The sequence below is a fragment of the Carassius carassius genome, chromosome 5 (assembly GCF_963082965.1).
Source record: "Carassius carassius chromosome 5, fCarCar2.1, whole genome shotgun sequence".
In the NCBI taxonomy this organism is placed as follows: Eukaryota; Metazoa; Chordata; class Actinopteri; order Cypriniformes; family Cyprinidae; genus Carassius; species Carassius carassius.
The window spans coordinates 18,724,689-18,747,504 of record NC_081759.1 but is presented as its reverse complement, the minus strand read 5'-3'; the positions used below and the strand labels follow the sequence as shown (position 1 = coordinate 18,747,504).

The 22,816-nt window shown below is 40.2% G+C and overlaps 1 protein-coding gene across 2 annotated transcripts in view; it reads left to right on the top strand.

The window, feature by feature from the left end:
* The window catches only part of LOC132140911 (cytospin-B-like), a 201,024-nt gene that overhangs the window by 144,057 nt on the left and 34,151 nt on the right, over positions 1 to 22,816 (top strand). For both annotated transcript variants that reach the window (XM_059549973.1, XM_059549974.1), the window contains 8 exons: positions 5,572 to 5,779; positions 7,110 to 7,183; positions 7,525 to 7,700; positions 13,008 to 13,192; positions 15,775 to 15,875; positions 15,956 to 16,028; positions 17,159 to 17,291; positions 18,818 to 18,920. In XM_059549973.1, the coding sequence (XP_059405956.1) occupies positions 5,572 to 5,779; positions 7,110 to 7,183; positions 7,525 to 7,700; positions 13,008 to 13,192; positions 15,775 to 15,875; positions 15,956 to 16,028; positions 17,159 to 17,291; positions 18,818 to 18,920 (1,053 nt within the window). The remainder of the gene's footprint in view (positions 1 to 5,571; positions 5,780 to 7,109; positions 7,184 to 7,524; positions 7,701 to 13,007; positions 13,193 to 15,774; positions 15,876 to 15,955; positions 16,029 to 17,158; positions 17,292 to 18,817; positions 18,921 to 22,816) is intronic.

Sequence of the window (22,816 nt, the reverse complement as noted above, 5' to 3'; positions counted from 1 at the left end):
CCGAGAGCGCGTGCAAATCACCCACACGCTTCACAGAAGCGAGAGCCAACAAGAATACTGTCTTGAACGACAGATGCTGAAGGCTAATCGATTGGATAGGCTTGAAAGGGGGACCTTTCAAGGCCTCCAAAACCGCCGCGAGGTCCCACATAGGGACTGACGGAGGTCTGGGACGATTCAGCCTCCTAGCTCCTCTGAGGAACCGGATGACTAAATCATTCCTTCCTATTGACTGACCGGACGCCGTTTCAGAAAACGCCGCGATGGCAGCCACATAAACTTTGAGCGTGGATGGGGCTCTGCCCTTATCCAACAGCTCCTGAAGGAAGGAGAGGACCTCCGTCACCTCACAACTAAGGGGTGAATAACCTCGAGCTGTGCACCAGCTGGAGAACACCGACCACTTCGAGGCATACAGACGTCGTGTCGACGGAGCTCTAGCCTGAGTGATGGTATTTAGCACTCCCACTGCGAGATCAGCGGGTAACCATTGAGTGCCCATACATAGAGGGACCACAACTCCGGTTGAGGGTGCCAAATCGAGCCCCTGGCCTGCGAGAGGAGGTCTCTCCTCAACGGTACCGGCCACGGGGCGACATCTGCTAACTGCATCAAATCTGGGAACCATGGTTGGTTCTTCCAAAGAGGTGCTACAAGCAGTATTGAACATCTCTTTTCTCTCATCCGTTCTATCACCTGCGGAAGGAGGGAGACGGGAGGGAACGGACTATGACGTGGTGATCCTTGATATGGGGACAAAAGCGCGTCAGCGCGTTCTCCACTGCCAGCATTTCCAGGCAGTTGATATGATGGAGCTTTTCCCGTTCTGACCATAGGCCAAAGGACGGTCTGCCTTCGAGCAGCGCTCCCCATCCCGAAGTGGAGGCGTCCGTCGACACCATTTTCACACTCGGGGAAGTCCCCAGGCTTACACCTGATCGGTACCAGCCGTTCGCTGTCCAAGGTGCTAGAGCCGCAACACAGCTCTTATCGACCTTGAAATGCAGCCGGCCAGACGCCCACGCTCTGCGCGGCACCCGAGCCTTCAGCCAGAACTGCAGGGGGCGCATGCGGAGCAGGCCCAGCCGCAGAACCGGAGATGCTGAGGCCATGAAACCCAGCATCTTTTGACAGTGTTTGAGCGACACAGTCGCGCCACAGCAGAAAGAACTCGCTGCACGCTGAATGCCCATCGCGCGCTGTGGTGACAGCCGCGCCGTCATGGAACACGAGTTCAGAACTATACCCAGAAACAGGATCGTCTGACTGGGGTTCAGCGAACTCTTCACCCAATTGACACTGAGGCCGAGCTTCTCGAGGTGATCGAGTAAAACGGCTCTGTGGTCCATGAGCTCCGCTCATGATCGGCCAGAACCAGCCAGTCGTCCAAATAATTCAGCACTCGTGTGCCTCTGAGTCTAAGAGGAGCGAGCGCTGCATCCATGCACCTCGTAAACGTACGAGGAGCTACGGACAAGCCGAATGGCAGGACTGCAAACTGGTATGCCTGGCCCTCGAAGGCGAATCTCAAATATCGCCTGTGGTTTGACGCTATCTGTATTTGAAAATACGCGTCCTTCAGATCTATTGACATGAACCAGTCCCCTCTGCGAATCTGCGCGAGGAGCTTCCTGGTCGTGAACATTTTGAAACTGCGTTTCATCAATGCCTGTTCAGCTGTCTTAGATCCAGTATGGGCCGGAGACCCCCGTCTCTCTTGGGCACCAGAAAGTATCTGCTGTACAGCCCCCCCTCGCTTTGAGACACAGGCTCTACAGCCCCTTTGCTCAACAGTTTTGATATTTCGGCCCGAAGTATGTGTGCTACTTCTGTTTTGACCGTAGTTTCGACGCGCGCTGAAAAGCACGGTGGGCGTCGAGAAAACTGTAGCGAGTAGCCTCTCTTTATAATGCCTAGCACCCAATCCGAAACCCCTGGAAGCACTGACCATGCATCTGCATGAATGGCTAAGGGCTGGATGCGAAACGCGCTCTGTTGACTGGGCAACGGCGGCGCTCGAGTGTGCTGCGCATCTGAGGCGGGGAGCGCGCTGATCACAGCGGGCAGATCGCTCTTCCTCGACCCCGTTCCGGCGCTTAACCGACTGGAGGGAGGCTGAGCGGGTCCCGTGGGACTCGATATATCTGCGAGTAACCGTGGGCTGCATGTGTGCACTTTTACCACTTTCAACTCGCTGTCTGCCTGTGCAGAATGTACGTGCACGGGCCTCGTTTTTACAGAAGCCCCGCGCCGTATGTGACATAGTGTATGTGGGCACTGGGAAGTGGGCACGTTTACTATGCGGTGCGCTCGACCGATCTGTGTCGATCTTATGTGCGCTAGCCCTGTGTGCAGGGCTGTGCTTACATGTGGAGATGGGCACTGGGTAGTGGGCATCATCACTGCATTTATAGCACCATCGGCCGTGGCCGGACGAGCATGCACGGGTTTCGTTTTTACAGAAACCACATGACGCGTGTGACATAGTAATTGTGGGCACTGAGGGGTGGGCACGTTTACTATGCAGTGTGCGCGACCGACTTGAGTCGACATTATGGGCGCAGGCCCTGTGTGCAGGGCTGTGCTTACATGTGGAGATGGGCACTGAGGAGTGGGCATCGTCACTACATTTATAGCACCATCGGCCGTGGCCGGACGAATGTGCACGGGTTTTGTTTTTACAGAAACCACATGACGCGTGTGACATAGTGATTGTGGGCACTGAGGAGTGGGCACGTCTACTATGTAGTGCGCGTGATCGACCTGAGTCGCTATTATAGGCGCGAGCCCTGTGTGAAGGGCTGTGCTTATATGCGGAGATGGGCACTGAGCAGTGGGCATCGTCACTACATTTATAGCACCATCGGCCGTGGCCAGGACACCAGAAATTACACCTTTTTCGGGAAATATCTGGGTAGCCGTGATAACGGTTTTCGTGTGCAGGCAAGCGGGCAACCGTACAGGCTTGCGCATTGCAAACAACGCTGAAACAGTCACAATCTCTGGAAACTGAAACAGCGGCGCGCTTAGGTGAGAGCCCGGCCGCAGCGGAACTCGTACACCGGCGCTTCGATGAAGCAGCCATCGTGTGTAGTGCCGACGCAGCGTCATGCAGCATGCGTAGATGGCTTTCCCAGGATGGCTTCGGGGCTCCCGGCCTCACCGTAATCCTCTGCCGCGGTCCCCGCGGCGCGGGGCGACGGCCAGTAGAGCGAGAACGGGGGTCTCGAGCTGCGTTGCTGAAGCTGTTGTGATAACGGCTTTTGTGTGCAGGCAAGCGGGCAACTGTGCAGGCTTGCGCATTGCAGAAAACGCTGAGACAGTCACAATTCCTGGAACTGAAACAGCGGCGCGCTTGGGTGAGAGCTCGGCCACAGCGGAACTCGTACACCTGCGCTTCGATGAAGCAGCCATCGTTAGTAGTGCCGACGCAGCGTCACACAGGAGGCTTTAGATGGCAACACCGCTTTTGCCGCCGTCCAGCAGAGGGCGGACAAAGGTGCGTCGCTATCGCCTGTTCCACCGGCGGAAGTGAGTGGTAGTTCCTGTTTTTAGCATCATCAGTGTGGAGAATGCTAGTGAGACAGACGAACGAGTTCGTGCTGAATATGGAGCGTTCCAAGCCTTCGCCACCTCTTCGTGAAGCTCAGGAAGAAATGAGGCGGGCTTTGAGAAGTACGCTCATCCGAAAGGGAAATACCATCCAGCCGGGAACGAGAGGGGGGGGCGCTGGTGCAAACCACTCGCGGCCGAGACTCATCGCGGCCAACACGAGCATTCGCCCCGGCTCCTTCTCGATGTCAGCTCGTCTGCTGGGCTTCTGAGCAGAAGGCGCGAGATCCTCGGAGCTCGCCCAGCCCTCACTGCCCGAAGCTAGCAGAGAGCGCGTGTCCTCTTCCCCCGACGCGGCCCTGAGATCGACTTCCTCGGACGACGCGCCGGCAAACAGCGGGCGCTGCCCACCGGGAAGCGATACAGGGGGGGCCGGTGGAACAGGGCGAACCGGCGAGCTCGGTTGAGCTGAAGACGGTTCCGGAATCCGCTGGAAGCGATGCTTTTACGGCGCCTCAGCGCAGCGGAGAATGCAGGCTCAGAGAAAAAGGCCAGGCGAGTCCTCAGAGTCACCATGGCAACAGCTCGCAGTGGGGGCATCCGCCGTCAGCGAGCGAGCGCTGCATGATCTTCACCCAGGCAGGAGACACAGATGACGTACCGGTCTCCCTCGCTGAGTGGGGCTCTGACGAGCCGCAGGAAGGCATCTTAAAAAAGACGCGAGCTCTTTTACGAGTGTGTGTCGCAGGGCGAACACACACACACACATAAAGAACAGCTTGTATATAACAGGATTGAAAGGATATAGGCGCCGGATAGCGCAGCAGGAACGGCAATGGAAGGCGGCGATGCCAGCAGCTTCAGAATGGCTCGTCCTGCTGATGTGCTTTCTCAGACGGCGCTTGCTTCCTCCGTGATCCAGCGATGCGTGAGCTTCGCTGAAGAGATGAAAAATCAGGTGAGTCAGCCTTTTCGAGCTCCTTTTATAGGTTGGGCCACACCCGTTTCGGCGGGAAGTGGCAAGAAGGGCGCGAAGCGCCCTTATTGGTCTGATGTTGCATCAGCCCGCGCTCGATAGGCTGTGCAGTTGCCGCAGAACAAGCCAATGAGCGAACGAGCCGTCTCGCCTATGGCTGTGTACTGCTGCAAATGCGCTTTACAAAAATACAAAATTAAGGATAATTTTTTGCTTCAGTATTTCGTGAAAAGAGACTTTTCCCGTAGCGTCTTAGCTAAGACGCAGTACGAGAGAGCTCTCGTAAGAGAACTAAGCCTGGATTTATTATTTTTTTATTACAAATGCAATTGACATTGTGAATTCAAATTTTTTATTGTCACATTATTCTTTCAGAAATCATTCTAATATGTTGATTTGCTGCTCAAGAAACATTTCTTATTATTTTGAACACAGTTGTACTTGTTAATATGACATGGAAACCATGTGGCATTTTTACAGGATTCTTTGATGATTAGGAAGTTTAAAATAATAGCATTTCTATTTCTATTTTATTTAAATAGAAATCTTGTTTATAAATATCTTTATTGCCACTTTTGACCAGTTTAACCAGATAAAAGTATTAATTTCTTTAAAATCTAATCTAACCCATCATTTTCAGTTTTTGTTTTATTCATCTGTTTTATGTATCTTACAATTACATGAAAATGCCTACAAATCAAGGGTTATTTTGGTCAAAAACGATAGGAAATGTGAATTGTGTTGTCCCGTGATGGGTGGTAATGATCTGAATCCTTAGCTCTGGCAATCTTTTTTTTTTTTTTTTTCAGAAATCAGTATCATGTTTAAAAAATAATTTGTTTTGTTGTTAGGTTTTGCCAGTAACCTCTGTTTGTGTTGGTCAAAAACTGTTGATTGAAGTCAGTGTGCAGTACTAGCCAGTTAAATCTGCAATAGAAGGGTCTTATTAAATAAGAGAGATGCTTCCTGAATAGCTGCTCTACAGTGTTTTAAAAATAGTAACAAAGTTTTTGAGGCATGGCTTCATGTGTCTGTATGTACAGGTGGAGGCAGACAGGCTGCAGCTGCTGGAGAGGGCGGAGAAACAGGAACAAGATCATAAAGCCAACATGATCGCTTTAGATGAGAAGAACAGAGATGCTGAGAACCAGATCAGGGACCTAAAAGAGACCATCTTTGAGTTGGAGGACCAGGTGGAGCAGCAACGGGCAGTTAGACTGCACACCAACCAGAGCATTCTGGACCTGGAGAGTATGACAATTATCTGTCTCTGGATCTCAGTATACCACCTTGCCAAATGATCATATCCCCATGCTGTGAATGTTTAACTGTTCGCCCTCAGCCAATGCTAAATATACAGTATCATCTGGCAGAATCTGTCCTACATGCACACACCCTGGCTGGAGTCTGCTGTGATTAGTGAAACACATTGATTGGTTCTGGCAGCCTGGATAGATTGAGATACTGAGCTGTTTAGTACTTAGATCTCTCCAGCTTAAATCTTTGCCAAACTGCATCATGCTGGATGCATATGAACTGTGAGCGTGTTTGCTTTCTTCTCTCTTCCTCTGTAAGCAGGGGGGAGGAAATTTCATGGTGCAGATTGTAGTTTTATTGCAGCTCAGCTTGTGTCTGTCCAGCTGCAGTGAACTAAATACATTTAAATAGCTCCTTGTTATTACCCCTAGTTATATAAGCTAAACAGTACTTATATTTCAAGACTCTTTTTGGCTTTTAATCCCAAGTTTCAAGAACTTGCTTGGGTCATAGTTTACCCCAAATTCAAAAGAAAGTAAAATTGTTTTTAATAAAAAAAAACGTGTGTTTGTTTGTGTGTGTGTGTGTGTGTGTGTGTGTGTGTGTGTGTGTGTGTGTGTGTGTGTGTGTGTGTGTGTGTGTGTGTGTGTGTATATGTGTGTATATGTATGTGTATATATATATATATATATAAATGTCTGGATATATCACAGTAATTAAGATGTTTTAGAGACAAATGTAATTGTAGGCTTAGTTTTTATTTATTTAAATACATTTATTTTATGTGATACACTAATGTTAGAGTCTAATATTTTTTGAAATAAGTCTCACATGCTTATCAAGTCTGGATTTATTAGAAAAATTATTAGTTTAAAATAACTGCTTTTTTATTTTATTGTTATTTATTTATTTGATAGTAAAGAATTTTTTTAGCATCATTACTCCAGTCTTTAGTGTCACATGATTCTTCAAAAATCATTCTAATATGCTGATTTAGTGCTTAAGAAACATGTATTTTTCTTATGCATATTAAGAACATTTGCACTGCTTAATTTTATTTATTTATTTTTTATGAAAAATGTTAAACTTTTTTTAGGATTCTTTGAATAGAAAGTTAAAATGAAAAGGATTTTTGAAAGACATTTTTTTAACATTATAAATGTCTTTACTGTCACTTCTGAAAAAAGTTATGCATCCTTGTTGAATAAAAATATTAATCTCTTTTTACAAAAAATAACTAACAAATATATTACTAAAGCAACACTTTTAAATTGTAGTCTATATATAATTGTTGTGAATTATAATTTTGTCCTTATTTTTTCAGATCAAATCAAGAGGCTGGAAGAAAACAAGGCTGAGCTGGAGAAGCAGATTAAGGCCATGAATAAACAGATGAAGGTGGAATTGTTTATCTGTTTTTCTTCTTGTACTTTCTTCATTTTGTAATGAACTAGAGCATAGTCATGCATGTTTGACAGTGGATGTTAGTCTGAATAATTCAGGAGGAATATCTTCCATCTGTGCAGAACAGTGCTATGTGTCTGAGACTAGAACGGTCTTCATTAGAGCACACTTTGAGCTGCAAATGCAAGCTGGATTGCAGCCTACCATGACAGTGCCCATCAGTCACCGAGATTGAAAATGACATTTCCATGACCAGCCCCATGAGCTCCCCAGAAGGCCAAAACACTTCCGCTCCACATGACTAAAAATGCATGTGTTTGTCTGCGGACTTTCAGGATGAGACAGAAGAGTGGCGCCATTTCCAGGCTGACCTCCAGACAGCAGTAGTGGTCGCCAATGACATAAAGGTGGAAGCTCAGCAGGAGCTGCGCATGCTGCGCAGACATCTGCAGGAGGAGCAGGAGCACAGCGCAAGACTGGCTTCAGAGTTGGAGCAGATCCAGGGCACCAGGTACACAAATGAACTCAATACTGCCCCTTCTGCTATCCATCTGGGCTCTCAATTCTTTCAACCATCACCTCTATTCAAATACCAATCTCTGACAGCCGCTGACTGGGTTCACTGGTATAGTATGCTACATCCCAAAGTTAAGCTATTTTACAAGATCAAGATCAAGAATTGGAATTTGACATTTTAAGATGTCTCACATTTTAAAGGCTGCAGTAAACTGTACCAATGAACATTCAAATCACTAGTCATGCAAAATTACCCTCACTCCTCTGCTTTTACACACTATCTTGCATCTGTTTACTCTGTTTTTTTTTGTTTTTTTTTTTAGTAGCTTTAAACTGATATGTCCCCAAAAAAACTAGTATGTACTGTGTTCAAATCCAAAGGCAGCTCTGTAAATATTCATTTTAACTTCGGAGGAAAAAAGTAAATTAAAAGACAAAAATAAAAGACAAGTTCAGATGAACTTTAGACATTAAGTATTGTAGTCATCAAATATTTGCTTTCTCTTACTAGAAATTGAATAAAAAGTTGGATATTTATAAATGTTCAATGTTATATTAGGTATCATTTATAGTTACTATTATGATATTTATTAATATTATGAATTACCTTGTGTTTTCATATTTTCTGTTTTAAATTTAAATTTTAGTTTAAGCTTTTGTCATCTTTAAATTATATATATATATATATATATATATCCTTTAAATCCTTTCTTTGTATTGGTATTAAGTAATCTAATTTTCTGAGATACTGAATTTGGGATTTTCCTTAGTTGTCAGTTTAATAATCAAAATTAAAAGAAATAAACATTTGAAATATATCAGTCTGTATGTATTGAACTAATATAATACACAAGTTTCACTTTTTGAATGGAATTAGTGAAATCAACTTTTTGATGATATTCTAATTATATAACCAATTATATAAGTATAGCACTTGCATATCATTACATATAGCCCCAAATCAAATAAATAAGTAAAACAAATAAAATAAATATCTTAATATAAACAAAATAAGGCTTTGTCTTTGCTTTTTCCATTTAAAATGAGAGGCAACCCCTGAATTTTAATCATGATCCAAACAAAGATGCTGCATACATGCAACATGAGCAGTTTTTATCTAAATTAGATTGTATAATTTAGAAATTTGAAGCAAAAACAGAATGGTTTGACTTCAGTTTTTTGGAACTATACATAAATAGTATCTGAATAAAACAGAAACAGCAGACAAGCTTAATGAGATGCAGATTCACTCTCTGCCAGCAGGTGACGCTTAAAGTGTTTTCTTGGTTTCCGCTGAAAACTAAGCAGCGCTGCACTTATGAACTTTAATATGCATTATACAGAGGCAAGATAAAAAAAATACCATCTAAACTTTTCTAAAGATAGTAAGTTCTCCTCAGACATACGTTTATATAAACTCCTACCCCTAATTGACTCGGAATTTGTTTAGCATCTCATCCGTTTTGAATCGACACATATTGGAATCGATTTTCAAGCGGCTTGCGGTTAATTGTTACATCCCTAGTTAACAATAACAAGACTGTAAGTGTTGCTTACTTTGTTCAACCACTCAGTTAAACATAATTTTTATGTATATTTCTTTAACTTGCCACCAAATCACATACACACAGAATGTGTGATGTCATAGGAAGTGAATACATCTTTTTTCAGGTGTTATACACAACCTTATTTTTAACACACAGTACCTGTCATATCTTTTAAATTAGAAACACTAATTTAAATGAACTGAGTTTGAATTGAAAATGAACTGATGATCTATTTGATGTGCAAATTTATACATTTCAAGAACAACATCTGATACACCGAACAAACTGTTTAGGGAAAATGAATGTCCCAGCAACATCGTTACCTGTGTCAAATGGTATTTACTCTTTGGTGTTGGGCTGGCATTAATGCTTTGGTGTTCATGTCTGCGTTGTGTAGATTCATAGAATATCTTGCTTTAGTCTGGAGAGCATTAGAAACATTGTCTCCCCATTATTATGTGACACTAGACCTGTGCACTTTATTATAGGAATCCAATAAGATGAGTGCATGTATTTAATATCATTTGAAGTATTTTGAGATGGGCGCTTTTATAAGTAGTGCGTTTGAGTTGCTAGATCTCTTCCCCTCCGTTCAAACGGACAGCCAGTGTGCGCCGATTTCCCCCTCCCTCAGATGCTCCCTGAGATTAAGGATTTCCCTCTGACCCAGGTGAGTGCACTGTTATCACCAGCCCAGCACTCATACAGAATGTAGTATGAATGCTTATGGATGGTCTGGGTGATTTATTCATTGAGGATGTTCAAGAGCTTGTGTCTTGCCAGTTTTTCCCTGCCTTAGCCACCCGCTCACTGCTTTGAACAATACTACTATCTGATTGGCTGTGCTCATTTTATTAAAATCTGGCTGGGTCTGCTTTGTTTGCCAGTTCTACTTCTCCTTACTTTCTTGCACTTGAAAACTTTGTATGTGGCGACATCTGCTGTATGCTATGATTTTTGCACATAGATTGTGAAACAAACAGGTTTCTGGAAATGTTTGAAGGTTTTCTTCCTTCAATCATCTGCTTACAATCTGCTAATGAAAAGTATTAAATGTTTTATTGATTTCCAGAGAGATGCATGAAGGTTGATGATGACGTATGAGCAATTGCTGCCATGATGAAAACATTTGTTTCATAAATGGTGCTCGATTTACTGGTGATGCTGCTCATCTCATTGAGTCAATCTGAGGCTTTTATCCTAATAAACTCAATTTAGCAAGTATTTTTTTAATATATCTTCATCCCGAACCAAATTCTGAGCCTTAAATATACCTTTGTTTTCTTTGTTTCTTTCAGAATTGCCTCTGGACCTGCATTTGAGACCTCCAAGACTGCAGTTGAGGGGCGATAGATATCTACGGTTGAAACTGGTGACTGGTTTACAGTATTGTAATACAGAGTTATCTGTGTGTCAGTATTATTAATGAAGAGAAAGTGAAGACAAATTCTGAATTTTTTATGAAAAAGATATCACAAAACCCTAATACATTTGCTGTTTCCACAGCTGCTCAGAGATATTTTGTGTTTGTTCTAAAGCAAACAGCACCTACACTATTTGAAGTGTAGCCTGCTTTAGGCTTGTGTTCTTATACCTTTAAGCAGGGCCAACTGAAATGTTGGGGATAATTGGAGGAAAAAGTGAACAAATTGTGCAAGGATGTATCTGTAACATTAATTTATTATATCCCTGACTGGGCACTGCCTTTTTAAAGTACAAAAAATAGCTTTTGTATTGTACTGCCTTAGGAATAAAGCCAACATTTATGGACCTTTAATACTTTACCAGCACTTTTTGATTTTGTCTTAACAGTTTCTATTTTAACAGCAGCCATGACCGGGTAAAGCATTTAATTCCCTCTATTCCAGGTCATTTCTTTCATATTCTCTGTGTATACACATTGGGCAGAGCAGATACAGTACATCTATTTCAGTTACATGAAGTCATTGGGAACTTTCATGTGCCACTTTTCAAATGATGAAATTTTTGTTTCGTACTGCTGTGTGTAAGTCCAACACTAGATGGCAGACAAACCATTCCTATCAACACTCCATAGTTAAAACCCAGTTGGTTTACAACCCACTAACTTTTAAATGTTTTTATTTGATTTACTCAAGCACTAACCAATGAAAATTACTTGTATTGGATGGTGTTTGCTGTATGGTATGGTGGTTGTGTCGTCTCTTTGTTGTAGTGATAGAAATCAGTCGAGATTTTGAGAAACGTGCTTTACCTCACGTTCAAAGTAAGCAACTTAGCTAAGCACTTCTGTTTGTGTTCCTAATGCGTGAAGCCTTCTTCTCCACTCCACATCCCTATTTGCAATGTTCAATCATCTGTGGCTAATTTCAGTTTGAAAGTTTCTCAGTGAATGTGAATATCACATGATATTACGGAAATGCGAATGAGACATGACTCTCAAATATGAAGTGTACAAAATCATCTTCAAGCTTTTTAAAGACAAGTCAGGTCCTCAACTGCCGTTTTCTCAATTCTCAGGTTGTATGTCTCGCAGGAACATATTCACCTAGATGCAGTTTATCAGAAATTATATTACATGCTGGTATTAACCGTTTAGGACATGACTGTACCAAAATATGTTTGCATGCTTAGTAGTTTCACACCTCTGCCTTTAAATTATGCAGTTTCTGTTACGATTCAGTGAATGTATAAATGTAACTTGTGTACTGTTGTCATGTGACTGCAATGACGTTTGTACTCATGAGAGATACAATACCATGGGGTTTTAAATGTACATGTAGAAAATTTTCATAAATGTATTCTGTTTTTTTAAAGTCAATAAATCATATCATTTCAGCATTTTATGTCTGTGTTTTTAAGGCTGCTTCCACTGGGGCTTCTCATTTTTTGCTTTCACATGTTTGTATAAATGCATCTACAGTAAAGAAACATAACACAGACCGTTTGGGATTTTATCCTGAGCAGAGGCATCACTAAAACTGTCCTTGCTAATATTAAGTATTTTTATATTATGCAATACTGTTCGCATATTGAACCATTTTTTAATTTCTGCCTCAGGTAGTAAACATCACTTAAATGTGCTCAAATGTGTATATACAATTAGCTCTAATATACCAATGTTGTCTACTGAGTATTGATTATACTTGAGAAATTATATCTTTATGGTCTCGTACTAAAAATTATTAAATGATTCCCTTAGTTCTCTGTAGTTCTTTTTAATTGTATTGCATTACATTCTATTGCAGTATTTTAATAAAATATTGCATTTTAATAAAAACATTATATTATAAAATACAAAATAACAGTAATTGATGAAGGTTAATACCAATTACACATGCTTAGATGCTATGATTTTTTTGAGGAGGAAATATGATTAATTATGAAAAAAAGTCCTAAAATATCTTAATTTATATCTTGATTTTTAATGCAAATATAATTTCTCTTAGGGTGAGATGTGAACCAAACATGATTCATCTAATTCATTAATACTGAATGCCATTTTGATATGATTTGAAATGACTATTAATTGCTATTAGTGTTTGATATGATTAAACATGAATTGGTATCAATTTTATTTTCTGTTTTAATTTGTATTTTTACAAAGTCATAAAAAACAATGAAAATCGTATAATTGTATTTTAGTCTTGTTTATTTTACTGTACAGCATGTAAAACAGCAAGTTTATTCATATACACATGTAGCACCTCATGAAAAATACATTCACATCCCTGTGGCCTTTCTATATCTGTATATGTGTGTTCTGTGATTGATAGGTCATGGAGTGAAGATGTTAGTCTCTCTGACTCAGATGGCAGTCCTCACTGGTGCCAAATGACCATGTCCCAGAATGCACCTGGTGACTTCCTAACCAATGGCAATGAGATTGGAAGCAGCATGCCCTCAGAACCAGGAGCCACGGTCAAATCTCTCATCAATTCTTTTGACAAAGCTGTGCCGAGTGAGGACACGACCTTTCTCACTGCTTTTCTTTTTTTTCCTCAGTCTCCACTCATTCTCATTCTTGTCCCCCTTTTCCTTTTTCACATCTTTTCTTCCATGTAACATTCATTTTAAATATCTGAGCCATTAATGAGTAAAATGCCATTCAATGGTAAAATTATTGTTGAAAAAATATTTAGGCAGTGATTAAATGTTTAGATCATGGCGCTATCATAATGAATAATCTGAGCTTCTTTAATCTGAGCTAATGATGTAATTCTCCCCAAACATCTCCTGTCTGCCATCACAATCTATCAGTAACACGGCAGCAGGAAAGTGGCTCTCATTACACCAGCCAGACCTCTCAAATCATTCCCGCCTGTCTTTATGCTGGAGAGATACTTCTGTAAGTTATGGGTGGTGAGACAGCAGGACTTCTGCTCATTAATCACAAAAAAATAAAGTGTCCCATTATTAATAACCTTTAGTACAGCTTGTGATTTTTATAAAATGTTCTGCAGAATACAATAGGGTACTTCAGAAAGTCTAATGTGTCGTCAGACAGTCATTCCAGCTTCATCAAATATAATTGTCCTCACAAGGCTCCTCATGAACCATTTCTTTACCATAAACGGTTTGTATTATGACAAATCCAGTTTTTACAGATAGCACACGTACGTCTGCAAGACATCTGTTAAAGATCTCTTGATCGGGAAGCATCTGCTGTCTACAAACGTCTGACAGACGTCTTTCAGATGTCAGTTTTGCATACATTCCAAATCTTAAACATCTTATAGACATCTATTTGACATCTAAAAGGAAACGTCCTATTGACGTATTGCAGATGAGCATACACTCTAAAAAATACGTCTTGCAGATGTAAATGCACACGTCAAATAGACATCTCTGAGATGTATGTGTGCTATCTTAATAGTTTGAGTGGAGATTCATTTGTAACCCTTTGCATGCTGTTTTTCAAGGATAGGCCAGTAAAAAACTATATTGGATGAATAATTAAAGGGGTCATATGACGTGCTAAAAAGAACATTATTTTGGTCTAATTTAATGTGTTTATGTGATTTAAGGTTAAAAAACACATTATTTTCCACATACTGTACATTATTGTTTCTCCTCTATGTCCCACCTTCCTGAAACATGTCGATTTTTACAAAGCTCATCGCTCTGAAAAGTGAGGTGTGCTCTGATTGGCCATCTATCCAGTGCATTATGATTGGCCGAATACCTCAAGCATGTGACAGAAATGTTACACCCCTCACCATACTGTGATGCTGTGTCCCGGTGCGACGAGACAAAACCAATAAGGCCCATTACAAACGAGGCATTCGTAGCATCCAGTGGAGACATAATAACTGATTATAATGACTTATTCTTTGTTTTTACGCATTGCATCGCATCACACTGTGTAAACACAAAACCATGTCTGCATTTGTAATCGGAGAAATGACAAACTAGCGCTACACTACACTGCTCAAAACTCACGTTTGAATCATCGATGGCAAATTCTTTGCATATGAAAATGTACTTAAAGGCTGTGAGACAGCATTATTTGTCAGAACACAGGCATTTTAGGCTACTCTCCCAGGAAACAGTCCTCGTCCTCTGTAAAATGGCGCTGCACACATCTGAATATTTGGGTTGAACTGTTCTGGAACAGTGCTGTAAATACAACTTAACCACTGATTTCTAGTTGTGTCAAACAAAGTAGTTTCACTTTTACAATGAAATACAAAGTGTCCCCACAACATGGCAGCAACAGTACTAGTTAGAATCAAAGTTACGCCTTCTTTCTTTGTGTGAACATTTGTGTGGCATTATGCAAATCTTTCCACACAGTGACGTAGATGTGCTTGTTTAAACGAGGCGTTTTAGGAGGACGTGGACAAGTCTTAACTTTTAAATAGAATATCTCTTTGTGTTTGAGATTTTAGTCTTTTCAACTTATCTATTCACAAACAGCTTGTAACACTCCAAAGAGAAAAAAAACTTGAAATCGGATCACCTTTATAAAAAGCGATATTATGCAGTAACCTCTTATTGTATTATGTCCTACTGAATTCCTATGTAAATGACCTTGAAGTGATAAAACACCCAAAAAATTTAAATTATGTCATCATTCACTCACCCAAATGCAATTTTTAAAATAAGATATTTTGAGATAGTTTTTTTTTTAAATTGTCCATACAATAGAAGGACAGAAGAATGGATAGTTCCGGTCCTTGATTTTGATTGTTTTAGCCATGTTCGAAGCTGTTATAAATTACTATAGAAACATACACCTGTTACCTCAGTACATCAGAATTACAATGCCACTATGAAAATGTTTCAAAATGTTAGGTTTTTGTAGAAAATTTTGACTTATTGGGTGGGCTAAGCACATGCTAACATTTTACGCTATAAAAGCAATAAGCCCTGTAAAGAAATGGATAACAGTGAATTTAGAACAGATAAGTGTTTTAGTCTCTCTGCTCCACATTGTGTCTAACAATGCACCTTAGCTGTTCTTAATTCAAAAACAGAGTGTGGAAATACTGTAGGATTTTCTGTGGCAATTTATAAAAGTGTTTCACTGTATTCTTCTAGATGGACCCAGCAGCTCAGTACAGATGCATACATCTCCCAGAAGCCCCCTGAGTGGCATACCAGTCCGTACAGCGCCTGCTGCTGCTGTCTCACCCATTCAGGTACTACAAATCTCACAATAACCAATGCATTTATACTGGAGTATGGGCCATGCTATCACTGACATGTGTTATGTTTCTAGAGGCACTCTGGAATCAAGCCGCTGTCAAAGACCCTTGAGAGAAAAATCCCCTTTGGAGATTTCCCCCACAATGGTACTTCAAAGTGACATAGAATTGAGGAGTGTCATTCAAACAACACTTCAGTTATCCTTAAACACCTATACTGTAGCGAAACATTTAAACTGTTCATAGCATCTGTGACATGTTGTTGCTCACCACAGACATTTTGAAATTGTGAAACTGTATGCACTTGAAATACAAAGTCAATATCTTTGTCTGAAATCTGTCTAACAGATAACATCAGTGTCTAAAATGGGGTCTATTGGTATTGCTCTGGGGAAAAATAATTTTAAAAAGTACAGTATAGCTGCAAAACTGAACACCGTTTTAAGATGAGTTAAAGTTCATCTGTTTAGAGCACTAGTTCCAATGCTAAAATAGGATTTCAATAACTTATAACAGATCAAATGACACATGGAAGAATTAATATTTGTGACTATTATAATCTTCACCTTTTTTTTTTTTTATGATCCTCAGAATGCACAGTTGACTTCCACTGAAGTTGTCGAATAATAATAATAATAATTATATATATATATATATATATATATATATATAAAAACAACAGAAAAATGTGTACATTTATAGTGCAAACAGTTCTTGCTATCTGGTCTGTAAAATATTTTAATATCTCACCAATGTTGCATTTATTTGATCAAAAATACATAAAACAGGAATATTATGATAATTCTTATCATTTCAAATAGCTGTTTTTTATTGTAATGTGATGGCAAAGCAAAATTTTCAGTCTTCAGTGTCACATGATCCTTCAGCAATCATTCACATGTGCAAAATTTGCTGCCTCGATAAAAATGTTGTATTACTTTATTTTGTAACAATTCTCTTTACTGTTACTTTTGATCAATTTAATGCACCCTTGCAGAATAAAATTATTAATTTATTACAAAAAATCTTTAATGACCCCATACCTTATTATTTTGGTCATGTATAATGTATAATGTTGGTGTATTATTTCTTCAGAAAGTGGTTTGCTTTGGCATTCATAGTATCAGTTATCTTAATATTATTAAATGATCTCAATATTGTGTCATGTCTTCTCTTTGTGGATTTTATTATGTCCTTAGGATATTCACCAGAAATGTGGCAATAATGGGACACAATATTACATTTCCCCTGTGTGTCTGTGGTTCTGTCTCTCTCAGGGTCGTGTGATGAACTGAAGGCCTCGTCTCTTATGAGGAAGAGTCCGTCCCTCGAGTCTGTGATTAAAACTCCATCTCACTTCAATGGCCGCACATCCTCTTTTACTTACAACAGAGCCAACAGCAAACTCAAGTAAGCTTCAAAAACATAAAAGCACAGATTCAGTGAACGTCTTCCTCACTAGGGGCACTAAAACAACAGATGACTCAGTCTTAAAAGAAAGACACACAGCTACTTTTACTTTTTTAATAAGATGACTCAGATTAGAAAGACCTGAACTGCATTTCTTATCCATGATACATTTGCGTTCCGCATTCCTCAACAGTTTCTCCCCGTTTTCATTTCACTAACCCCTGCTGTCCTGCTTAGAAACAATGCCTCGAGTTATGCAAGTCATTCTCTTTGGTGATTCACAGTTTGAACAGAATCATACAGTACTTGGCACAAACTGATACAAATGAAAAAGGTATTTAATATAGAACGTTTGTCATGACCTTTTTTTTGTCCTGCTTCAAAAACGGTTGGAAAGTTGACGGATAATGTGTTCATGGACTCTTCAAGATTTTCTAAGATTGTTGTTCAAAATGTACATGAATATGTAAATGTATCATGGTCCTGTAACATAATTTAAACATTTCACTATTTGTTACTTCTTTAAAAAAATTGTAACAGATTAATATTACACATTATATTAAATATTAATATTAACAAATTAATATTAAAAAATACAGAACTACCTTTATATACACTACTATTCAAATGCTCCTGATTTAAAAAATATATATTTAAAATCATTAAAGATTTTTTATTTTATTTTATGAAATTTTCTTTTGCTCACCAAGACTGCATTCATTGATCAAATATAAACAGTAGTATTGTGAATATTAATACAATTTAAAATAAAAGTTTTCTACTTCAATATATGTTAAAGGGTAATTTATTCCTGTGATGGCAAAGCTAAATTTCCAGCAGTCATTACTTCACTCTTCAGTGTCACATGATCTATTAGAAATTATTCTGATATGCTTACTTGCAGACCAAAAAAAAAAAAAAAACATTATCAATGTTACTAAAAATATAATATAAACATTTGTCTTGGGATTACATTACCATTTATGTGAAAAATATGAATAATTTGATATTAAATATTATGTATTGGAGAATATATATATTGAATCTTGTATTTGTTTCAAATCCTTACAGACATCAGTGTGAGAGGTAATAAAACAATGACACATATAGTGTTCGGAGTTCCAGTGCAATGACCACAGAGTCATCCAATTTTTCCACGAACAAACAACAAGGCAATCTGATTAGCTTTCATGCTGTGTCTCTCGCAGATAGACGCTCCTGATGTACTGATGTACTTTCACATGTGTGTGAGGATTTTAGCAGTGCTTAAACACAAAACCCGTCAAGTAAAAGTCACTCACAATCTGTTGTTACCTTATTTATCCCAAGTATAGTATACTTTTTGTAGAGATTTTCAGATTACGCAAATACATTTAGCTCTTTCAATGCTATAATCACATTTAGGAAGTAACTAAATGTTACGAGTGCATGTCACACAGTCCAAAACCCCATGAGGTCTCACACACACATGTACAGATGCAGTGTTAGTGACCGTACATTTGTATGTGTGTGTCCCCTGTTGCTAGTGTGGAAAGAACAGACCCTCTGTCTGCTCTGGCGCGGAAGTATGGTGGATCTAAGAGGAACGCTCTACTGAAGTGGTGCCAGAAGAAAACAGAAGGCTATCCGGTAAGGAGCACAGGCCCTGACCCCCTCTCTCGCCCTGTCCCTCTCTCTCATCTTTCAGGCAAGATTTATTGTCATGACTGTTTAAATACAACATTGCCAAAGGAATGCAGAGTGAAAAAACTGACGTTTAAAAGTGAAATGTGTCATTTCTGCACCACTGTGATGGCTGAAAGTGAAAGCTGAAAGTTTAAACGCATTTTTAAACTTTTGACATTTGATGGTCTTACATAGTTTGAATACTTAACTACATTTGAGTTTGAGTCGTGATAATGGATTATCAGAAGTGTCATTACAAAAGAGTATGTGGTCGTATACTGTCTTAAAATGCTTATCCCCATACTTCATAAAATAAGTCCCTTGTGTGGGCGGCTCAATTTATAATCCAGCTCATGCCATTTCCAAATCCCACCCCCAATTTCCTCTCAGTAAAAATGACAAAGGCCCCCCTAAATTTCTGCTTTCTTACTGAGCAGAAAACAGATTTCACCTACTGTTTCTTTTACCTCAAAGTATGCACGTGTTTTCTGCACTTCTGATATCTAACATTCTTCTTTCTTTAATAGACTGTGGTAACAGTCTGTTTGGTTTTGAGGGGGATTTATTGCCAGTATGATTTGGGAATGTGTCACTTTGGAGATTTGAAAGGGATATTTCATATTTAATGCTTAAACTTGATTTGGGTAATAAAGCAATTGTACAGTAGAGTGATCAGTGAAACATACATCACAACTGGATTTTAGTGGTTCGTACAGTATGTCAAACTATCATTTTGTATTAGATAGCTGAAGAGTCTTCAGGGGTTTTTAGTGTGAGTTTCATAAAATCCTACATGTACTTATTTTGATGAGAAATAATTACAGCTGGTGCTGTGTTGCTTGATCATAAATATCTTTCCTTATGTAGAGTGGAAAAAAAAAAGCTTTGTCACCAGCTATCATACAAAATTAAAAGCTAATTTTATAAACTTAATTTCAGTTACAGTAAAGCATTGTTACAATAAATGCTGTTCTTCTGAACTTTTTATTTCTTAAAAAACAAAACATTTATCATGGTTTAAATATTAAGCAGCACAACTGTTTTCAACACTGATAAAATTAAGAAATCTTGAGCACCAAGATCTTCATATTAGAGTGATTTCTGAAGGATCATGTAAGGCTGAAGGCTGTAGTAATGGATGATGAAAATTCAGCTGTGCCATCACAGGAATACATTACATTTTCAAATATATTAAAATAGAAAACAGCTATTTAAAATTTGAATAATATTTCAAATTACTGTATTAGTGATTTTACTGTATTTTTGACCAAATAAATGCAGTCTTATCTAAAAGTAATAATATTGTATATAAACATCAATATCCTGACAAAAGCTTTAATAAAATTCCAAAACAAAGTGTATTTATCAAAGAACTCCTTTTAAATAGAGTAAACTATTTCATGGGGTTTCTAGCTGTGCAATCCACAGAAATAACCAATAAGTCTGCATTGCTTTGCCAAGACCAATTACAACAAATATTGTGGGAACACTTACTTGGAAAATCTTGGTTCACAAACTGTCGTCACAAATGGGAATGTTATTATATAAATGGAGCTGGTTAGGATCATCTATCAGTAAAGGACATCTTTTTTCAGTATTTTCACAAGAAACATTTTAAGCCTTTCTTTATATTTTTGCCCAGATAATATGAGATAGTCTTGCAACACTAAATAATAGTTACATAATAATAATAATAAAAAATTAGTCATGTCATTTCTAATCTGTGCCACCTTATATTTAATATGTAATCTACCCAACACTGAATGATCTATAAGACAAATTGGTATTTGTGCCACTTGAGATGTATCAGCCAGTATTTGTGTTCCCAGAAGCAAATAATGTGTAATTGGTCACGTGCGATTGTATATGAGCAGATAATATTTCTATAGGTTCACTCACTGCTCTAATAGCCTGTCTGAGACCCATTAAACCCTCAGGGGACCAGACCCTATATGCTCTGCCAGTGTCATGTGTGAGAGGAAGATTAGCGCTAACACGCTTACCTTCAATTTTAGCCTCAGCTGGTAAACCAAACAATGAACGGGGCACTCATGCTTTTTTTTCCCCTCCTACCGCTTTCATCATCTTTTGCTTAACATTGGAAAACAGAGACCTGTTCAGTTGGTTTGCATTGATGTTTTAAGCACCAGATACTGGCCAACTGCTCTCAGGTGACCCAAGCTGGCTGTTAGGGTGTACTCACAACAGGTGTTTTGAACCATGCCTTAGCGCATTTGACCCCCAATTACATCCCCTCCAGAAATCTGTGATCCCAACTCTCTACGCACACCTTGGCAATATAATCACTATTGGCAAGTACATTTTTCAGTTTACTCGCCAGACTGATATACTATTTTACACACACACACACACATATATATATATGATTCCAATCAGCTTATCTTTGTAAAATGGCACAGCATCTTAAATCTTAGCTTCTTAATCAGTCAGTCAAGCATTATATTATGGTATTAAGCACTATTTAATGATAGAACTTTAGTGATTAGAACTAAAACCTGGTAACCATGCATGAATGCACATTGTCATTTTAACTAAACTTAAGACTGGTGGTGATGCTTAAGATATTTTTGGTCATTCAGAGTTTGTAAAAAAATAAAATAATAATAGATTATATAAATTATTATTAAAAGATAATAGTACTACTAATTCTACTACCTAATAGTACTACTAATTCTACTACCATACTAACAATATACAATCCACTACTGATTGATGAGCAGCTGGGTTCATGAATATTAATCACGTTGTCTCTGTTCGGTCAAACTGGTACAAAACGAGCCAATGGGACACAAAGTACCTTGGTCTGTGTGATTTTCATCGCGAGCTCCGCCCCGCAGAGCAGGTATATAAGAAGCAACGTGAGCAACTCGCATTCAAGTCTTCGCTGAGGAGCCAAGCCAGTGACCCAGCCATTCAGCGGAACAGCAATGTGGCAAGGGGACGTAACGTCTCCATTCCCTCCTTCAGGGAACGAGGGTTACATACGTAACCAAGACGTTCCCTTTCAGTCGGTCACAGGCTTTGCATGGAAATTGGCAAGGGGAGAGGAGAACGAGAGCGGCGAGGAAGCACGTCGCCAACTTTCGTTCGTGGCCTCTTGGGACTCGGAGGTAGAGGAAACCGATCTTTTAGTGCAGGTTTGGGTACCACCGGCCGCAGGGCCAGTGGCGGAACAAAAAGAAAACAAGAACAAACTGCTACCATCTCCTGATGAGCTGACGTCTCCAACTCCAGGTCGCCTGTCTCAGGAACGCCGCTTGGCCTGGCGTTTGGCAGGCTTAGGGGCAGAGATGATTTGTGCCACCCTTCTGCGGCCATCTCCTCGCTGTGGCTTAGCGGGAGTGGAGGAGGCCACAGGGGGGCACCCTCGGCGACGAGCAGATTGAGGCGGCTGCGCCGGCGGCGGGGTGGGGGCAGCAGTGGGCCGCTGGGGCAGGATGAGTCTGATGGCCTCAGACTGCTTCTGGGCGGCAGAGAACTGCTGGGCAAAGCTCTCTACCGCGTCGCCGAAGAGGCCATCCTGAGAGACCGGGTAGTTGAGGAGCTGAGCCCGATCAGAATCCCTCATGTCTGCCAGGTTCAGCCATAGGTGGCGCTCCAAGTCCACCAAAGTGGACATCACCTGACCCAAGGAGTGCGCAGTGACCTTCGTTGCCCGGAGAGCGAGGTCGGTAGCAGTGCGCGCCTCCTGCAAAGCCCCTGGGTCAGCACTGCCCTTGTGCAGCTGCCGGAGCAGCTTGGCCTGATAGACCTGAAGTGAGGCCATGGCATGCAGGGCAGAAGCGGCCTGGCCCGCAGCTCTGTAAGCCTTGGCCACAAGCATGGATGAGAACTTACAG